This window comes from Rattus norvegicus, chromosome 14 (genome assembly GCF_021556685.1).
Source record: "Rattus norvegicus strain SHRSP/BbbUtx chromosome 14, alternate assembly SHRSP_T2T, whole genome shotgun sequence".
Lineage (NCBI taxonomy): Eukaryota > Metazoa > Chordata > Mammalia > Rodentia > Muridae > Rattus > Rattus norvegicus.
Genome location: NC_141547.1, coordinates 1,526,936 through 1,543,751, shown reverse-complemented (window position 1 = coordinate 1,543,751; position 16,816 = coordinate 1,526,936). Strand labels below are relative to the sequence as shown.

General features: G+C 38.4%; 1 protein-coding gene across 9 annotated transcripts in view; it reads left to right on the top strand.

Moving 5' to 3' along the window:
- The window catches only part of Mtf2 (metal response element binding transcription factor 2), a 44,095-nt gene that overhangs the window by 13,322 nt on the left and 13,957 nt on the right, over nt 1–16,816 (top strand). For 7 of the 9 annotated variants that reach the window (XM_087583733.1, XM_087583732.1, XM_087583735.1 and 4 more), the window contains 8 exon segments: nt 2,145–2,343; nt 2,455–2,536; nt 6,856–6,951; nt 7,177–7,277; nt 7,677–7,825; nt 10,109–10,204; nt 11,017–11,085; nt 11,958–12,081. In XM_087583733.1, coding sequence (XP_087439859.1) covers nt 6,876–6,951; nt 7,177–7,277; nt 7,677–7,825; nt 10,109–10,204; nt 11,017–11,085; nt 11,958–12,081 — 615 coding nt within the window. In that variant the 5' untranslated portion in view covers nt 2,145–2,343; nt 2,455–2,536; nt 6,856–6,875. 9 annotated transcript variants of the gene reach the window in all.

The window sequence follows — 16,816 nt, the reverse complement described above, 5'->3', positions numbered from 1 at the left end:
GTTCGGTCCCCAGCTCCGAAAAAAAGAACAAAAAAAAAAAAAAAAAAGAATATATTGTTTACACTTTGATTTTATAGGGGATTACAGTAAAGAGATTGCTTGAATCTCAGAAAGATTTTGAACTTTGGACTTTTAAACATTGTTGTCACTGCAATAGACTATGGGACTTTTGGAGTTGGACTAAATGCATTTTGCATTGTCTTATGGCTACAAGCCTATAGGGCCAGAGAGTGGAATGTAGTGGTTTGAATAGGTTTGGCCCCATAGAGTCGTGAATTTGAATGTTTGCCCATATTGAGTGGCACTATTAGGTGGTGTGGCCTTGTTGCAGGAAGTGTTTCACTGCAGGTGGGTTTGAGGCTTCCTATGCTCAGGCTTTACCCAGTGCAATAAGTAGCTAAGACAGTTATTTATACAGGGTTAAACATTTCCTAGGCTGGTCTTGAACTTTTCAAGCTCTGTGTAGTTGAGGATGACCCTAAACTTCTGATCTTATCTCTCAATCCCCAGTACTGGGATTGTAGGTGTATACCTGTTTTTCTTTTGTTAATTTTGTCTTATGGTGTTGGGACTGGAACCAGAGACCTTGTGCATGCTGGACAAGCATTCTGCCAGCTGGGCTACCTGCCCAGCTGTCTGGTTGGTTTGAAGATTATCTTTCTGGTTTTCAGTGATTCTGTTTGCAGTCCCTGTACTCGTAGGATTTTGAGTTTGTTAGATACATAGATTAATATTTCTCAGCAATTTAGGGGAAGGCATCAGTTCTTAATTCTTTTTAGGACAACCTTAAAATGTATTTCTTTTATACCAAAATTCTGTTCCCATAAACATTTACTCCTTCATTTACCCCCAGATAGTTCTATTCTGCTTCTTGCCTATGAATTTAACTGTACTCAGATAACCAGAATTAAACAGTAGCTTCTGTTCTGTCTGGATTGTTTCGTTTAGGGCACTGTCTTCAAGGTCCCATGTTGTAGCATAGGCATGTTTCCCAGCGTTTGTGTTAATTTTAGACATTGCAAACAGGTTCCCCATTTTTCACTTTCTTTTTTCATTAGACTTTTATCGACTCTTACTGTCTGTATAGTTTTATATATCCTTGAATGTTAACCAGTAAAATATCTAAAATTGGAACAATGAAACCAAACACTGCTTTGCTGTTTAAGAAAATTGATGGGGCTGGAGACATGACTCAGCAGTTAGACTCTGATTTGGTCCTAGCACCCATGCAGAGTGGCTAAGAAATGCAGTATCCTTTCCTGGTCTCTTGTGACACCGGCCATCATGTGCATTCAGAGGTGCATTCAGGCAAAAGACCTATATACATAAACTTTTAAAAAAATAAATTGAGCATGCTATATTGTTCACAGTTTTTTAATATGTAAGTAATAATGATTTTATAGTTTATTGTTGGACCATTACTTCAAAAGTAAAATCTTACACTTTTCATTCAATTTTAATTTTCTGAAATCTGAAGTTTTTAATTTTAATTACATTTGTTTTGTGTACTTATGTGTACACATGCCTTTGTATTCATGTGTAGGTGGGAACATTGCAGGAGTCTATTTTTCTTTCTCGTGAGTGCTGCACATTTGGATTGATTTATTCTCCCTTCTTTGCTTAGTGATTCTCTGTAGAGAGTTTGTTACTGCCCTTCCAGTGAATGTGAACATAGTCATCTACCCCAGAAGTCGTGTGTCTTAATTACCTGTGGTCTAAGCTAAGAAGTTAAGGCTTAAATTTTCAAAACTGTTTTAAGGCTAGGGTCTCAAATATGTAGCTCAAGTTGGCCCGGAACGTCTAACTAGCCTAGGCTGGCCTGGAGCTCTTCCTTGTGCTCGGCTTCTCCAGTGCTAAGGCTTGTGCTGCCTGCCCTGCCCTGTTCTCAGCTGTTCCTGATGAGGCACTTACACCAGCAGGAATGAGTGACTGAGCCTGGCTTAGGGCACGTAGTGAGTGAGGACCATCAACCATTGCTCTTTTGTTTTACATCCGCTTAGAAAGTATTCATCATTTGAGTTGGTTGTTATTTTCCTCACAAATTAAAGTTTTTATACCAAAAGTTTGGCTAATATATGAAGTGTATCTGGTATAAAATCTTACGTCTTATACGTCTTGTATTTGGTCTTTTATTTCCTGAACAGAGACTCTACAGGAGCAGGTAATTCACTGGTCCACAAGCGGTCTCCTTCACGTCGAAACCAAAAGACCTCAGCATCCTTGAACAAGCTGTCTTTACAGGATGGACATAAAGCCAAAAAACCAGCATGTAAATTTGAAGAGGGTCAAGATGTCTTAGCTAGATGGTCAGATGGCTTGTTTTATCTTGGAACTATCAAAAAGGTAAGTTACTTTAATACGTTTCTGCTATACTTGGATTATACTTGTTAGTAACTTAAAATTTAACCTCGTGTGCAGTTTTAAGAGATTACTGATGTCTCCTCTGTATTGCAGATAAACATTTTGAAACAGAGCTGCTTCATCACATTTGAGGACAGTTCTAAGTCCTGGGTTCTCTGGAAGGACATCCAAACAGGCAGGTGCTATGTTTTTCATGACCATGATTTGCACTGAAATTTGGTTTTCTTCAGCTTGGCTTTTTCTGGTACTAGTGATATTGAATACACTTTTTTCAATGACTGGGTAGCATGTATAAGGAGAAGTTTAAAAATTTATTGGGTATACACAATTATTTTCCCTTGTTTTATAAACAAAGATCTCTACAGTTTAGTTGAGTCATTTAATACTGTTTCCTGTTATTCTTCTACATGCTGAATCAACTTCAGCTTTTCTACCTTTTGGGGATTTTGGTAGGTGTGATATAGGTCTTTCTGCCGCCGCCCTCCCCCCGCCCACTCCCGCTCACCCCCTCCCAAGACAGTTTCTCTGTGTGACCCTGGCTGGCCTTGAACTCACAGGTCTGCCTGCTGCCTCCCAAGTAATTAAAGGCATATACCACTATACCACTGCTTACCTACCTCTTTCTGCACTTTAAATCTTTTTTCATTCTCTTTTTTTCTCTTTATCCATTCTTTTATTTATTTAGATTTTTTTTATATCTATTTTTTTTGTACCACGTGCAAGCCTGGTGATTCTGGAGGTCAAAAGAGGTGTCTTTTGACCTGGACTTGAGTTCCAGATGGTTGTACATCATGGTGTGGGTGCTGAGCACTGAATATGGGGTCTCTACAAGAATAAGCTGAGCCATTTTCCCAGCCCCTTTATTTCTTTTAAAGTGGTAGAAAAGGGAAGTGTAATTCCAGGGGATCAGACACCCTTGCAAAGATGCAGGCAAAATACCAATGCTTATAAAATAAAAACAGATTATATATTAAAAAGAAACGTATGTTATAATGGGGGCATATATACTATGTTAAGCAGAAATTTAGAAACGTTGTAAATACCTGTTTCTGTGAGAGGACATATTCCCTGCACTGCTGTTGGCAGTGTAGGTCTCCGTTTTGGCTATTCTTTCAGCAGTTGCATTAGATGAGTAAAAATATACTCTTATTTAACAAACCACTTTCTAGATGCTTATTAATAAAATGTCATTGAAAAGAAAAAGGCTAGGTGGAAATGTTTATTATAACTATTTTTTAATTAAATTCGAATTTAAAAATAGGAAAAAAATGTGTATGTGAAGAGGCCAGATGTGTCCCATGAAGTAGAGGTGGTGTGAGCACAGGCAGTTGTGAGCCGCAGCTGTGGGTGCAGGAAACTGGTCTCTGGTAAGGGCCATATCTGCTTTAGCCTCTGAGCTGTAGGCGTTGACAGTCGTTTGCTTCACCACATGGTTTCTCTTCAGCCTTGGCTCACCTGGATCAGGCCGGCCTGGACTAAAAGGTGTGCAGCGGCCACACTGCTTCCCAGCTTTGCTTGGCTTTTGGTTTTTGAGAGACAGAACTCTGCAGCCCTGGCCGCCTGGATGTAGTGTGTAGAGCAGACTGGCTGGGAACTCAGAGATCTGCTTGCTTTTCAAGTTCCCGGCCATCTTATTTTATTTTTTGAGATAGGGTATTGTATCCTTGACTGGCTTGGAACTTGCTATGTTAAACAGGTTGATTTTGAACTAAACAGGAAGTCGGGTTGGCTCTGCCTCTCAGGAGCTAGGATTAATGCTGTTTGCCACCATGCTCACTGTATTTGAAGTAAATGTTCGATAGGTACTTTTAAGATTTATTATTTATTCGTGGGGGGGTTGGAGTATTTGTGGAGGTCAAAAGAATGTGTTGGATTTCATCCTCCGTCACTTTTTTTTTTTGGTTCTTTTTTTCCGGAGCTGGGGACCGAACCCAGGGCCTTGCACTTCCTAGGCAAGCGCTCTACCACTGAGCTAAATCCCCAACCCCCCTCTGTCACTTTTTATCATTCACTTGAGGCAAGGTCTCTTCCCTGAACCTGAGGCTAGTGTGACACCTGTGCTAGAAGCCAGCCAGCCACAGTGATCTTCCTGTCTGCACACTCCACCCCTGTCTGAGTTGGGTGTTTGTTTGTTTGTTTGTTTGTTTTGAGCTGAGGACCGAACCCAGGGCCTTGCGATTACTAGGCAAGCGCTCTACCACTGAGCTAAATCCCCAACCCTGAGTTGGGTTTTTAAATATTTGAGGGAATCTATGATTGCTGGGATCCGAACTCTTGACATTTGTGGTTAGGGAGCGGAGCAAGTTCTTAACCATTGAACCAGCTTTCCTGCCTAGCATTTGGTATTAAAATGAAAAAGCTGGGACTGGAGAGATGGCACTGACTGCTCTTCCAGAGGTCCTGAGTTCAATTCCCAGCAACCACGTGGTGGCTCACAACATCTGTAATGGGATCTGATGACCTCTTCTGGTGTGTCTGAAGACAGCTACAGTGTACAGTATAATAAATCTTTAAAAAGAAAAAGATGAAAAAACTAATAAGACTTTGTAGATAGCTTAATTTGTATAAGGAAGACCATGGTAAGTAAGCGAGGTTAGGAATCTTGTAAATTTGATAGTAAAAATGGTATACTTGGATTTAACAAAAGAGATAATTTTCAGGTTTCTTAGGCTTGTTTCTTGAGATGAGAACATTTGGATTAATACCTTCCATTTATGCAGAATTGCCTTCTTCCTTACCAGTCCACACAGAAATGGTGGGGGTCATATTAGGCATCTGCTCCTCATGGAGGCTACGCAACCCTTTCTTTTGAAACAACACGTTTAACATGAGAAGGCTCAACTCAGATTGACTATTCTAACTGTAGCCATAAGCACAGAAGCTATGGGACAAGTTACAGTAAAGCTACCAGGAAACAAAATTTGGAAGGGACAGAGGGAAGACCTAAGTAGACAAATAATAATAGAAAAAGCAGTAAAAAAATAATTGGTAACTTCTATATTACCTGTATGTTACAGAATAAAGAGGTAATAGAGTAAATTTGTTTTCTTCTACTGGGTGGAATATTATGCAGCTATTAGAAGTTAAAATTTTGAAAACTGGCTGTGTGAAAATGCTTTAGTAGAAGAAGTATTTCCTTGTATTGGTGAGAAGAAGCAATGTATGGTGGGTTTGACATCTAATGCTGATACTTTCTCACAGAGGGTATAGGTCAGTTCCTTCATCTGCTTGACTACCACTCCATTATGGATAGTATATTAACAGAGTCTATTGGTTGTGGAGGCTGCTGTGACTCAGGTCTGTGTCCTAGCACCTGATTACAAGTTTGTGCTACAACATTCAGCCTTGAAGTGTCCCCTCTCACTCCCCCACTCTGTGTAGCACTAACTGTCCTTGAACTCACTCTGTAGTCTATTCTGACCTCAAACTCAGAGATTCCCCTGCTTCTGACTTCTGAGTGCTAGGATTATAGGTGTGTGCAACCACACCTGTTGAAGTTTTTATTTTAGAACAAAAATGTTAAGGAAACAGCAATTTCTTACTTGTAATACATATAAATAATTGGTACTTCCAACTTTTGTTGCAGTAGAATTCTTTGTGAACATTATTAGACACTATTTTTCTAGATTTAAGCCATGAAATAACTGCTGTCTTTCATGATTAGTAAATAACAAAGAACTGTTTGTTTTTTTTTTTTTTTTTGGTTCTTTTTTTCGGAGCTGGGGACCGAACCCAGGGCCTTGCGCTTCCTAGGTAAGCGCCCTACCACTGAGCTAAATCCCCAGCCCCCAAGAACTGTTTTTAAGTCCAGAAAGGGAGCACACACACAACGTCCTCCTTGACTAGTCTCTACAGTCTCATGATACTGATGTTAAAAATGAGTTCTATAGAGAAGTCTTAGTGTTAATAAATCTCTCCCAGTGTGTTAGTTTGAGTTTTATTGCTTCAGAGAGACACCATGACCAGGGCAACTCTTATTTTTAAAAAGAGCATCTAGTTGGGGCTTACTTACAGTTGACAGGTTTACTTAGTTGTCATTCATGGCGGCACACAGGCAGACATGGTACTGGAGGGCAGCCAAGAGCTCTATATCTGATCTGCAGGCAGCAGGAGAGTGACACTGGGTCTGGCTTGAGCTTCTGAAACCTCAGAGCCTACCCCTCATTGACATATTTCTTCCAACAAGGCCACACCTTCATTAATGAATTTAATTCATTCAAACCACCACACTAGGCCTCCATCCCCATTTATACTATATTTGAAATGAGAACAGTCATGTCTTATGCCTAAAAGCAGGTTGAAGCAGGTAGGCAGACATGTTAAGTTAGAAAGGGAGGAGCAGAGCTGGAGAACTGAGCAGAGAATATTGGGTGTACTTGCTGCTTTGTTGAACATCCTGACATAGTTAACAAACATTGCCCATATGGCTACACTAAGTTATAAAGGTTCTGTGGAATTCCTCATGACTGTTTAATGTTACTTTATATATTTCAGGAGCCACTGGGAGTGGGGAAATGGTCTGTACAATATGTCAAGAAGAGTATTCAGAAGCACCTAATGAAATGGTTATCTGTGATAAGTGCGGTCAAGGTAAACATTCTTTTTTCCCCAGTTTTCATTAAATACTGAGTAAGCTTATTGAAGAGTAGCGACTGTAGATACTTTGTCTTGCTAATTTGAAACTTTATCATAAGATCTATTCATCACTTATAATGTAGGGAACAACAAAACTAAAAGTAAAATGTCTTCTTGAAAGCATGTTCTGCAGTACTTGATAATAAAATAGAACTTGCTTTCTGCTTTTTTGATATTAAGGATATCATCAGCTGTGTCATACGCCTCATATTGACTCGAGTGTGATCGATTCAGATGAAAAGTGGCTTTGTCGACAGTGCGTTTTTGCAACAACAACAAAGGTATCTTCTAACTGTTTTAGGCTAAACATTACTAAATGTAATTTCTAAGGACTTACCATTGAAATGACTGTGTACATTGAAGAGCTTGTTCTCAGTGAAATTAGCAGCTAATGTTGGTTAGTAGAATTGTTTTATTAATGATCCTTAAATGGCTCGTAGTTTATTTGTATGTGTTCGTGCTTTCTGATAGTGGTGTGGGGATTAGGGCAATAAATTGAAAGAATACAATAAAATAAATACATTATTAGTAGCAGATCAGACAATATGGTGTCATAGAAATTCAGAATGGAAATTATTTCAGAAGTGTCAAGCATTTTTAAACTATAGAATTAAAAATTAGAAAATTTGGCTAAAAAACTTGACCTTCACTTTTTCAAATGTTTTTCTTTTAATATGTAGAGGGGTGGTGCACTTAAGAAAGGACCAAATGCCAAAGCACTGCAAGTCATGAAGCAGACATTACCCTATAGCGTGGCTGACCTTGAATGGGATGCAGGTCATAAAACCAACGTTCAGCAGTGCTACTGCTACTGTGGAGGCCCTGGAGAGTAAGTAACAGTTACGTCACGTCCTCTGATGTGATTTCTACTAATGCACAGTATCTTTTCTCTTTGTAAAAATGTTTTTTATGAAGACCCCGTTTTGTGTGAATCGTAGTCTCGCTCTATGTGTACCACTTAACTGGCCTCAGGTGCTTGAGGCCAAGCTTTCCAAGAGCACTAGGGATGTGGGTGCTTGGTTTGTCTTCTCATCACTGATGGTGGCAGTGATAGGGAATTGCAAATGGATAAAACAATTGGTTAAGGGCTGGAGAGATGGCTCAGCGGTTAAGAGCACCAATTGTTCTTCCAGAGGTCCTGAGTTCAATTCCCAGCAACCACATGGTGGCTCACAACCATCTGTAATAGAATCTGATGCCCTCTTCTGTTGTGTCTGAAAACATCTACAGTGTACTCTTACATAAAGTAAATAAATCTTTTAAAGAAATGTTCATAAACAGAAATCTCTATGGCCATTTGGCATTTGGGCTAAACACTGGTACCTTTTAATCTATCTTTCGTAAGATACAGAGAAGTGATGTAAAAAAGCATAATAAACTACAGCAAAAAAGTTTCAGGGGCAGAGGAAAGATGGCTCCAGGGGTTGATAGCTCTTCTAGAGGATCTTAGGTGTGTTCTCAGCAACCATATTGGTGACTCACAACCAACTGCAACTCTGGGTCCAGGGATCCTCACCCTTTTCTGGGCATTTACACTCAACATGAATGTATCCACACACAGGCACACAAATTTATGGGGGAGGTGTAGAAGGGTGGGCTTGGTGATTAAGAGTACATGCTGCTCTTCAGAGGACCTGTGTTCATTCCTAGCACATGATGCACATAGAGAGAAGCACTGCACGCACACGATGCACATAGAGAAGAGCACTGCACGCACACGATGCACAGAGAGGAGCACTGCATGCACGCGATGCACATAGAGAAGAGCACTGCATGCACACGGTGCACATAGAGAGGAGCACTGCATGCACACGATGCTCATAGAGAGGAGCACTGCACGTGCGTGATGCACATAGAGAGAAGCAGGCTCCCACATATACACATATTTTAAAAAATTTTTTTAATTGCCAGCTTGGACCTAGGCGTGGTGGTACATATCTAGTTGTAGTTTACTCAGGAGGTGAAGAAGGGTGATCGCTTCATCCTAAGACAGTAGTTCTCAACCTTCCTAATGCAGCAACCCTTTAATACACTTACTTCCTCGTGTTGTGGTGACCCCCGCCCCATCATAAAAGTATTTTCATTACTAAGTTTGCTAATGTTATAAATTATAATACAAATTTCTGTGTTTTTCCATAGTCTTAGATGACTTCTGTGAAAGGGTCATTTGATCTTAAAGGGCTTCTAACTCACAGGTTGAGAACTCTTGGCTAGCTAGGAGTTTAGGGTTCACTTGTGTATCAGTAAGAACCCAAGCTGAAAAAAGATCTTTTTAAACAGTTGGTGGCTATGGTTGTTATCAAGCATTGAAAGCCAACCTCAAAATGAGACTCAAAACATTTCAAAGAGGCCCGAGGATGTAGAAGAGTGCCTGTCTAGCAGGCCATGAACTGGATGAAGTAGTGATTAATCTCAGTACAAGGAAGTGGGAGGACCCTAGTTTTGAGGTCATTTTCACTTTGAGGCTAGCCTGTAATATGTGAGACCATGTTTCAAAAAAAAAAAAAAATCAGAAATAAAAACAACAAGCAAAATAAAAAGTGCTATATGGGTGTGTAGTTCATTGGTAAAGTGTGTAGAACAACCTGGATTAGACCTCACTACAAAAAGCAAACCCCCTGAATCTTGTGATTTGAGAGAGATCAAAGATACTAATTAACCTTAAAGAGCATATAGATTTCCATGATAGGAGAGGAAGGATGAAATAATTGATATTAACCTTTTTGGGAACAATTAATACTAATATTAGTATTTATAGCAGAAACAGTGCTTTTATCAGAACTGTATTAGTTATATTTTCTTTAAAAGAATTCTTGCTTTATCAGTAAGTAGTAATTTAGCTTAATAATAGTGCCATACACTTATAATCCTAGCACTGGGGAGGCCAGGGGAGTTATGAGTTGGAGACCAGTCTTGAACTACAGTGAAGTATTGTTTTATAAAGAATTAATTTCAGGGGTTGGGGATTTAGTTCAGGGGTAGAGCACTTGCCTAGGAAGCGCAAGGCCCTGGGTTCGGTCCCCAGCTCCGAAAAAAAGAACCAAAAAAAAAAAAAAATTAATTAATTTCATTTCCTCTTCCTTTTTTTTTTTTTTTTTTTTTTTTGTGATAGCTGGTATTTAAAGATGCTGCAGTGCTGCAAATGTAAGCAGTGGTTTCATGAGGCTTGTGTCCAATGCCTTCAAAAGCCAATGCTGTTTGGAGATAGGTAAGAAGAGCATTTGAATTTTAATGATTAACCAGTCAGCTGCTCTGTAATTGTGGTTATTTTGCAGTTTCAGATTTCCAAAAATAACTTTGACAGTGATGTGTTAAAGGGGTCAGTTTAGACTGACAACACTGAATAGTAAACATGCTTTATATGTATTTTCTATGCTTTGGAATATTATCAGAAAGCTTTTAAGTATTGTCTCCATGGTTATATTTGTTCTATGACTACAGTTCTCAAAACTGTTCTCATTGATTCCTGCCAGTCGCGAAGCTCAAAGGAACACTGCAATGAGAATTGAAAGACCATAGGATCTTATTAAAACAAATTGTATAATAAATTTGAAAACTTGTAAAAGCAGACACCATGTACTTTCTATGCCAGAATATTAGGATAGGACAGTGAGCTCTAGGAAGAAAACTAAGATCATTAAAGTTGGCTTACTGATCTCTCGGCTTAAGTCTTGGTTTAAGTAAGAATAACTGTCCTTTTGAGTTTATTTTATAGCTCTTTTTGAACATTGAGTGAAGTAATGCTTACAAAAGTACCCATCAAAGATTTTGGCACACGTAAGCTATTAGTAAGAATAACTTGAAAATTCTCTAATAGTTAAAGAAATTGTCCCTTACCCCCAGATAGGAACTTTAAGTATTATTGGTTATTAGTGTCATAATTGAAATTACATTTTGATTTGTGCATCATTATAAAGCCTTATATTATTTGATGAATATTGGCTGTAATTGTTTGAATACTCAGTGTAAAACTTCGTTTTTTTCTTTGTTGTTTTGTTTTGTTTTTCCACCTTTCTTTAGGTTTTATACATTTATTTGCTCTGTCTGCAGTTCTGGACCAGAATACCTCAAACGTCTACCATTACAGTGGTAAGCATGAACTGCTATATGTTTTTCCTTTTTTTTTTTTTTTTCCGGAGCTGGGGACCGAACCCAGGGCCTTGAGCTTGCTAGGCAAGCGCTCTACCACTGAGCTAAACCCCCAACCCCCAAACTGCTATATGTTTTAAAGAGTGCACATTACATGAAACTTTCCATAGGAAATGTAAATGAACTGTGGTTCTCTATGCCTGGTTTTATTTCTTATAGTAATCCCCAAGGCTTATGTTGACTCCAGGGCTGTGCATTCTGTCGTTGTTAGTAAGGCTGCTCATTATGGGTGGTTATAGAGACTACTCTCAGCTGTCTTTATGCTCTTAAGTTTTTCTGCTTTCAGCTTTTTGTGCCTTAGGGGACCACATAAAATAAAATGACAATTTCTGCTTTGGAATGGTAATAATTTATTGGATATAAGAATTTTGGAGATATAATAAAATGTGTATACTATGATTTTACAAATTTTTATTTGCTTTACATACTTAAGAACAGTATGTACCTGTACTAACTTGTACCTGTGGCCGAGGCCCAATAATGTGCACTCTGCTTTGTGGTCCCTTACCGTGAGACACCAAGGGCTTAATAATAAATAAATTGTTTCCTACCATAGCCAGATCTTCTTAAAATAAGTTTAGGAAGTAATTGGGGTAGGTTTTCATTTATAATGATTCCAGATAAGTTAAGCTAGTGTTTTCTGGTTTCGTCATGTGTATCAGTTTATCGTATTATGACTGTGATTTAAGTATTGAGCACCTGTCCACCTAAGTGTGTCACTTTGGTTGTATTACACTAGTTTTATAAAGAAACTGATTTCTTAACAATAACGAAAATCAGTTTTCGTGTATTTGATTATTTTTGGATTCCAGGGTAGATATAGCACACCTATGCCTTTACAACCTAAGTGTTATTCACAAGAAGAAGTACTTTGACTCTGAACTTGAGCTTATGACATACATTAATGACAACTGGGACAGATTGCACCCTGGAGAGGTAGGTGGCTCACAGCTCCTTGATTTCTATGCTTTGTTTTTTATGAAAAACTGAGAAAACGTATGAACAAATCAGACAACTGAGGTTCAGTTTTTTATTTTTTTGTGCAGGAAATCACTTTGTTAAGGATATCAGAACTATTGTCTTATTTACTTGTCTTGGGAAACTTGGCGGAAATAAATTACTTGAGTCTTCCATATTCTGAAGTCAGAGGCATAGTTAAAGTTCTGCTAGAAAAAATTTTATTGGGTATATTATGTGTATTTTCTCTTTTTCAGTTTCCTATAGAAAGTCTTAGAGAAATAACCAGTATTATTCTTTTCCTCTTACATATCTTATATATCTTAAATATCTGTATCAATGAGTGCTGGGATAGGTCAGTATTAGAACACTCAGTACAGAGTGACTTCTGATGTCTCCTCTGTAATGGGTTATCTACCAGTGCTAGTTTTACGGAGAGCTTTTGGAGAAGGGATCTAGAACTGAAAGCTAGTTAGCAAGACTGCCGTGGGTGCAAGGCTAGCCTGTGCTATACAGCGAGTGTTTGTCTTAAGAAGAAAAAGTAAGATACAAAAAATATAAGGCCATTAAAAAGATTTTGGAACTATAAAACAATGCAAAGTGAAAGTTAAGTTTTCTTGTAGTTTTAATTTTTACTTAGAATTATTAAAATACAGATTATTGGGCTAGTAAGCTTACTCAGTGGGTAAGGTACTCAAGAAGAGTCTTATCTCTGTAACCATGTTAAGTATGGACAGAGAGAACTGATTACACACAATTACTTATGACTTTTATATGCATATCATGTACGCATACAAATACAATAAAATGTAAAGTATGGATTCTTAACTACTTGGGTGGAAATGTTTTTCTATAGTTTATGGGATTATATGTATTGTAGTTATACATGTACTCTTGTAAAATGTGTCTGCTAATTGGCTATTTACAGTGAATTTCTGTGTGTATGGCTTTGGTGCTAGAGATCATATTAAATAGGGTACCAAAGAAGTGGTGGGCTTTACAGTTTTATGGAGTACCAGGGACACAATAATATATGATACATATTTAGTTTGTACTCAGACCTACAGCATTGTGTTTGCTTTTTTTGAGAAAGTCTCTCTCTATGTAATCCTGTTCTGGAACTCAATTATATAGGCCATGGTGGTCTCAAACTCAAGAGTTCCTCCTGCTTTTGTCTTTGAGTGCTGAGATTAAAGATGTGTGTCTGTTTTTAGACTTTTTATAACCATAGGTTTATAACCATAGAAGATAACGATAGGTTTTAGATTTTTTTATTTATTTCATTTGGATACAGCCTCACTGTATAGCCCTAGCTTGCCTGGAACTTTGTGTGTAGACCAGGTTGGCCTGAAACTTAAGACAGTGATTTTCCTGCATCTGTCTCCTGAGTGCTGACCTACAGGTTGATACCCTCCTGCTTGATAATGGATAATAAGAACACTTAATATAATTATTAAGTTTGAGACCACAATAAACTGGGTCCACAATGGAGAATTTAGAGGAAAGATTGAAGGAGCTGAAGGGATTTGCAACCCCATAAGAACACAATATCAACCAACCAGATCTCCCAGGGACTAAACTACCATCCCAAGAAAATGCAGGGATGGACCTATGGCTCCATCTGCATATGTAGCAGAGGATAGCCTTGTTAGGCATCAATGAGAGGAGAAGCCCTTGGTCCTGCCAAGGCTTGATGCCCCAGTGTAGGGAAATGTCAGGGTTAGGAGGTGGAAGGGAGTGGATGGGTGGGTGAGGGGATACCCTCACAGAAGCAGGGGGTGGGGTATAGGATAGCAGGAAACTGGGAAATGGGATAATGTTTAAAATTAAATTTAAAAAATGCAATTAAAAAGTTTATTTTAATGTTTTAGTTGAAGTGCTGCTATTAAATTAGATTGCCTTAGCATGTTCAACCTAAAATACTAATTGATATAGTCTGTACTCTTCTGCCTGATATCATTTGTTTTTTTGTTTTTTTGTTTTTTTGTTTTTTTTTTTTTTTTACTCCTACTATGATTTTATTTTAAATCTTTGGGTTTTTCTTTTTTTTCTTAAAAATGTATTTATTTATTATATATAAGTACACTGTAGCTGTCTTCAGACACACCAGAAGAGGGCATCAGATCCCATTACAGATGGTTGTGAGCCACCATGTGGTTGCTGGGAATTGAACTCAAGACCTCTGGAAAAGCAGTCAGTGCTCTTAACCAATGAGCCATCTCCCAGTCCTTAAATCTTAGTTTTCAATATAGCTCAATTTCTATTGATTGTAGTCTTAAAACCTTAAGCCTAAGATTGACAGCAGCCTATACATAGTGCTGCCTTAATTTTTAGAAGAAAGGTGGAGGGAACTCAGTAGATGTGAGAGAGATGTCTGGAGTCTATGAAGTGTAATAGAATGTCTGAAGAAGTCTGAATGACAGCAATACTTAGGACTCTGTATGTTTTATATTAGTATTGAATAGATGGCAAGAACTCTAGTTGTTAAAGGGTATATTTTGTTAGAGGAATAATTATATTTCAAATTAATAACACATTTGTATATAGATATAAACCTGAAGCTAAGTGTATATGAACTGGGCATGTGCTTGCATACCTATGGTCTCTTCAGGCTGACGCAAGAGGGTCATCATTTCACAAGGCCAACCTGGGCTTACATAAATACAGTGATGCCTTGTCTCAAAAACAAGCCCTAAACACCAAAAAAGAGGTTGTGTGTTGGTGACATTACTCAGCTCTCCCTCACAGAGAGATAGCACACTTACTATATAACATGATTCTGACAGTCTAGTTTATCCTGTCACAGTTGATAGGTGGTGCACTTTAGAGTGTAACACAGGGAGAGCTTTCACCCTCTTCCATGAGGTCAAAGATAGCATCCTGCACAAATAGTGTTCTCCAGGGACTGGAGACAAAATTAGAGAAAAGGCATAAGGAGTAAGTACTGGACAATTCTTTCTGTGGCTTATGCTGTCTCTCTCTCTCTCTCTCTCTCTCTCTCTCTCTCTCTCTCTCTCTCTCTCTCTCTTTAAAGACAGAGTTTCTTTGTGTAGTTCTGGCTGTCGTAGAATTTACAATGTGAACCAGACTGGCCTTCAATTCAGAGATTCCCCTGCCTCTGCCTCCTGAGTGCTGGGATCAAAGGAATATGCCACCTTGCCCAGATACTGTAATTTTCAAAAAGTAAAAAAGTAGGTTTCAGAAAAAGGAAATCAGTTTTGTTGTTGATTCTCAGCAAAATAGAAAGTTGATATTTCATATAAGTGAATTTTGAAGTTTTATAAATCAATTTAAAAAACCTTATAGGAATAAATACTGTAAATATTGTTGTTTCAGATGTGCAACCCTGTTTTATAGAATGCTGTGGACATGGTATACACAAATTATAAACTGACTTCAAATAAGATACTGAAATGCAAACAATTAAGCCAAAGTTAAATGGATTTATAGCTGACTTGAAAAACAGTAAGGAAACTTGTTTGGGAAATATTAATGGAGCTTGTAAAAGGGGCCAAAGTTCTGTTTTGTCTTTGGAAAGGATGCTGGGATCAAGAGAAAATACCTGAAAATATTTGAGCTGAAAACAAAAATTGGCACACACTTTTGATCAGAGCATTTGGAAGGCAGAGGCAGGGAGAACACTGAATTTCATTCCAGCCTAAACTATGTAGGGTGTTCTAGGCTGGCCAGGGCTACATAGTGAATATTTATCTTAACAATATAAAATAAAAATAAGGTCTATTAATGCTGTAATCCCAGCTACTCAGAAGGCAATTGCAGTAGGATCACAGGTTCAAAGCTCGCCTATGATTGAGTTAGCTACTCAGAAGGCAATTGCAGTAGGATCACAGGTTCAAAGCTAGCCTATGATTGAGTTAGGCACTGAGAGGTAATATGGCACAGACACCTATTGTTAGATGTTTGGGACTAACTGGGCTATAAAGCAAAATTTTGTCTTTCCCCACATTCCCCACATAAAATTTATAGGGGCGTGCAGACTAGCTCAGATGGTGCAGCTCTTGCCGAGCATGATGAGGCCTGCTTTAGTCCCTAACACCAGGTAAAACCAGGCATGTGCCAGAACTTAGGAGATGGACACAGAAAAATGGGAAGTTGGATGTCAGCTGGGAATACATGAATCTTCTGCTTTTTTTTTTTTTTTTTTTTTTTTGGTTCTTTTTTTTCGGAGCTGGGGACCGAACCCAGGGCCTTGCGCTTCCTAGGTAAGCGCTCTACCACTGAGCTAAATCCCCAGCCCCGAATCTTCTGCTTAAAAAAAGAAGAAAACAGTATAAAGAGGACCCAGGATGTAGTTCAGTGATAAAACATTATTTGCACAGTATATATGAGGCTTAGTTTAATCTATAGAGCAGTGGTGGAGGGGTAGACCGTCTATAAAGATCTTTGAAAAGTCTTGTTGCTGCTGTTCTTTTTGCACAGATACAAGGTCTCACTGATATCTCTGGCTATCCTGGAACTCACTATGTAGATCAAGCTGGGCTCAAACTCAGAGGTCTACTTGCTTCTGCCTCTGTCTCCCCAAGTGCTGGGATTAAAAGCATGTGCCACTATGACCTGCTTTTTTCTTTTAAACTTAAGTATAATAAAACAGATAATATAGTAGGGATTTTTGATTTGATTATAACTCATCTAATAAGACTTCAGATTTGAGGATACAAGGGGAAACAGGAAGATCAGACAGTTTATATGAAGT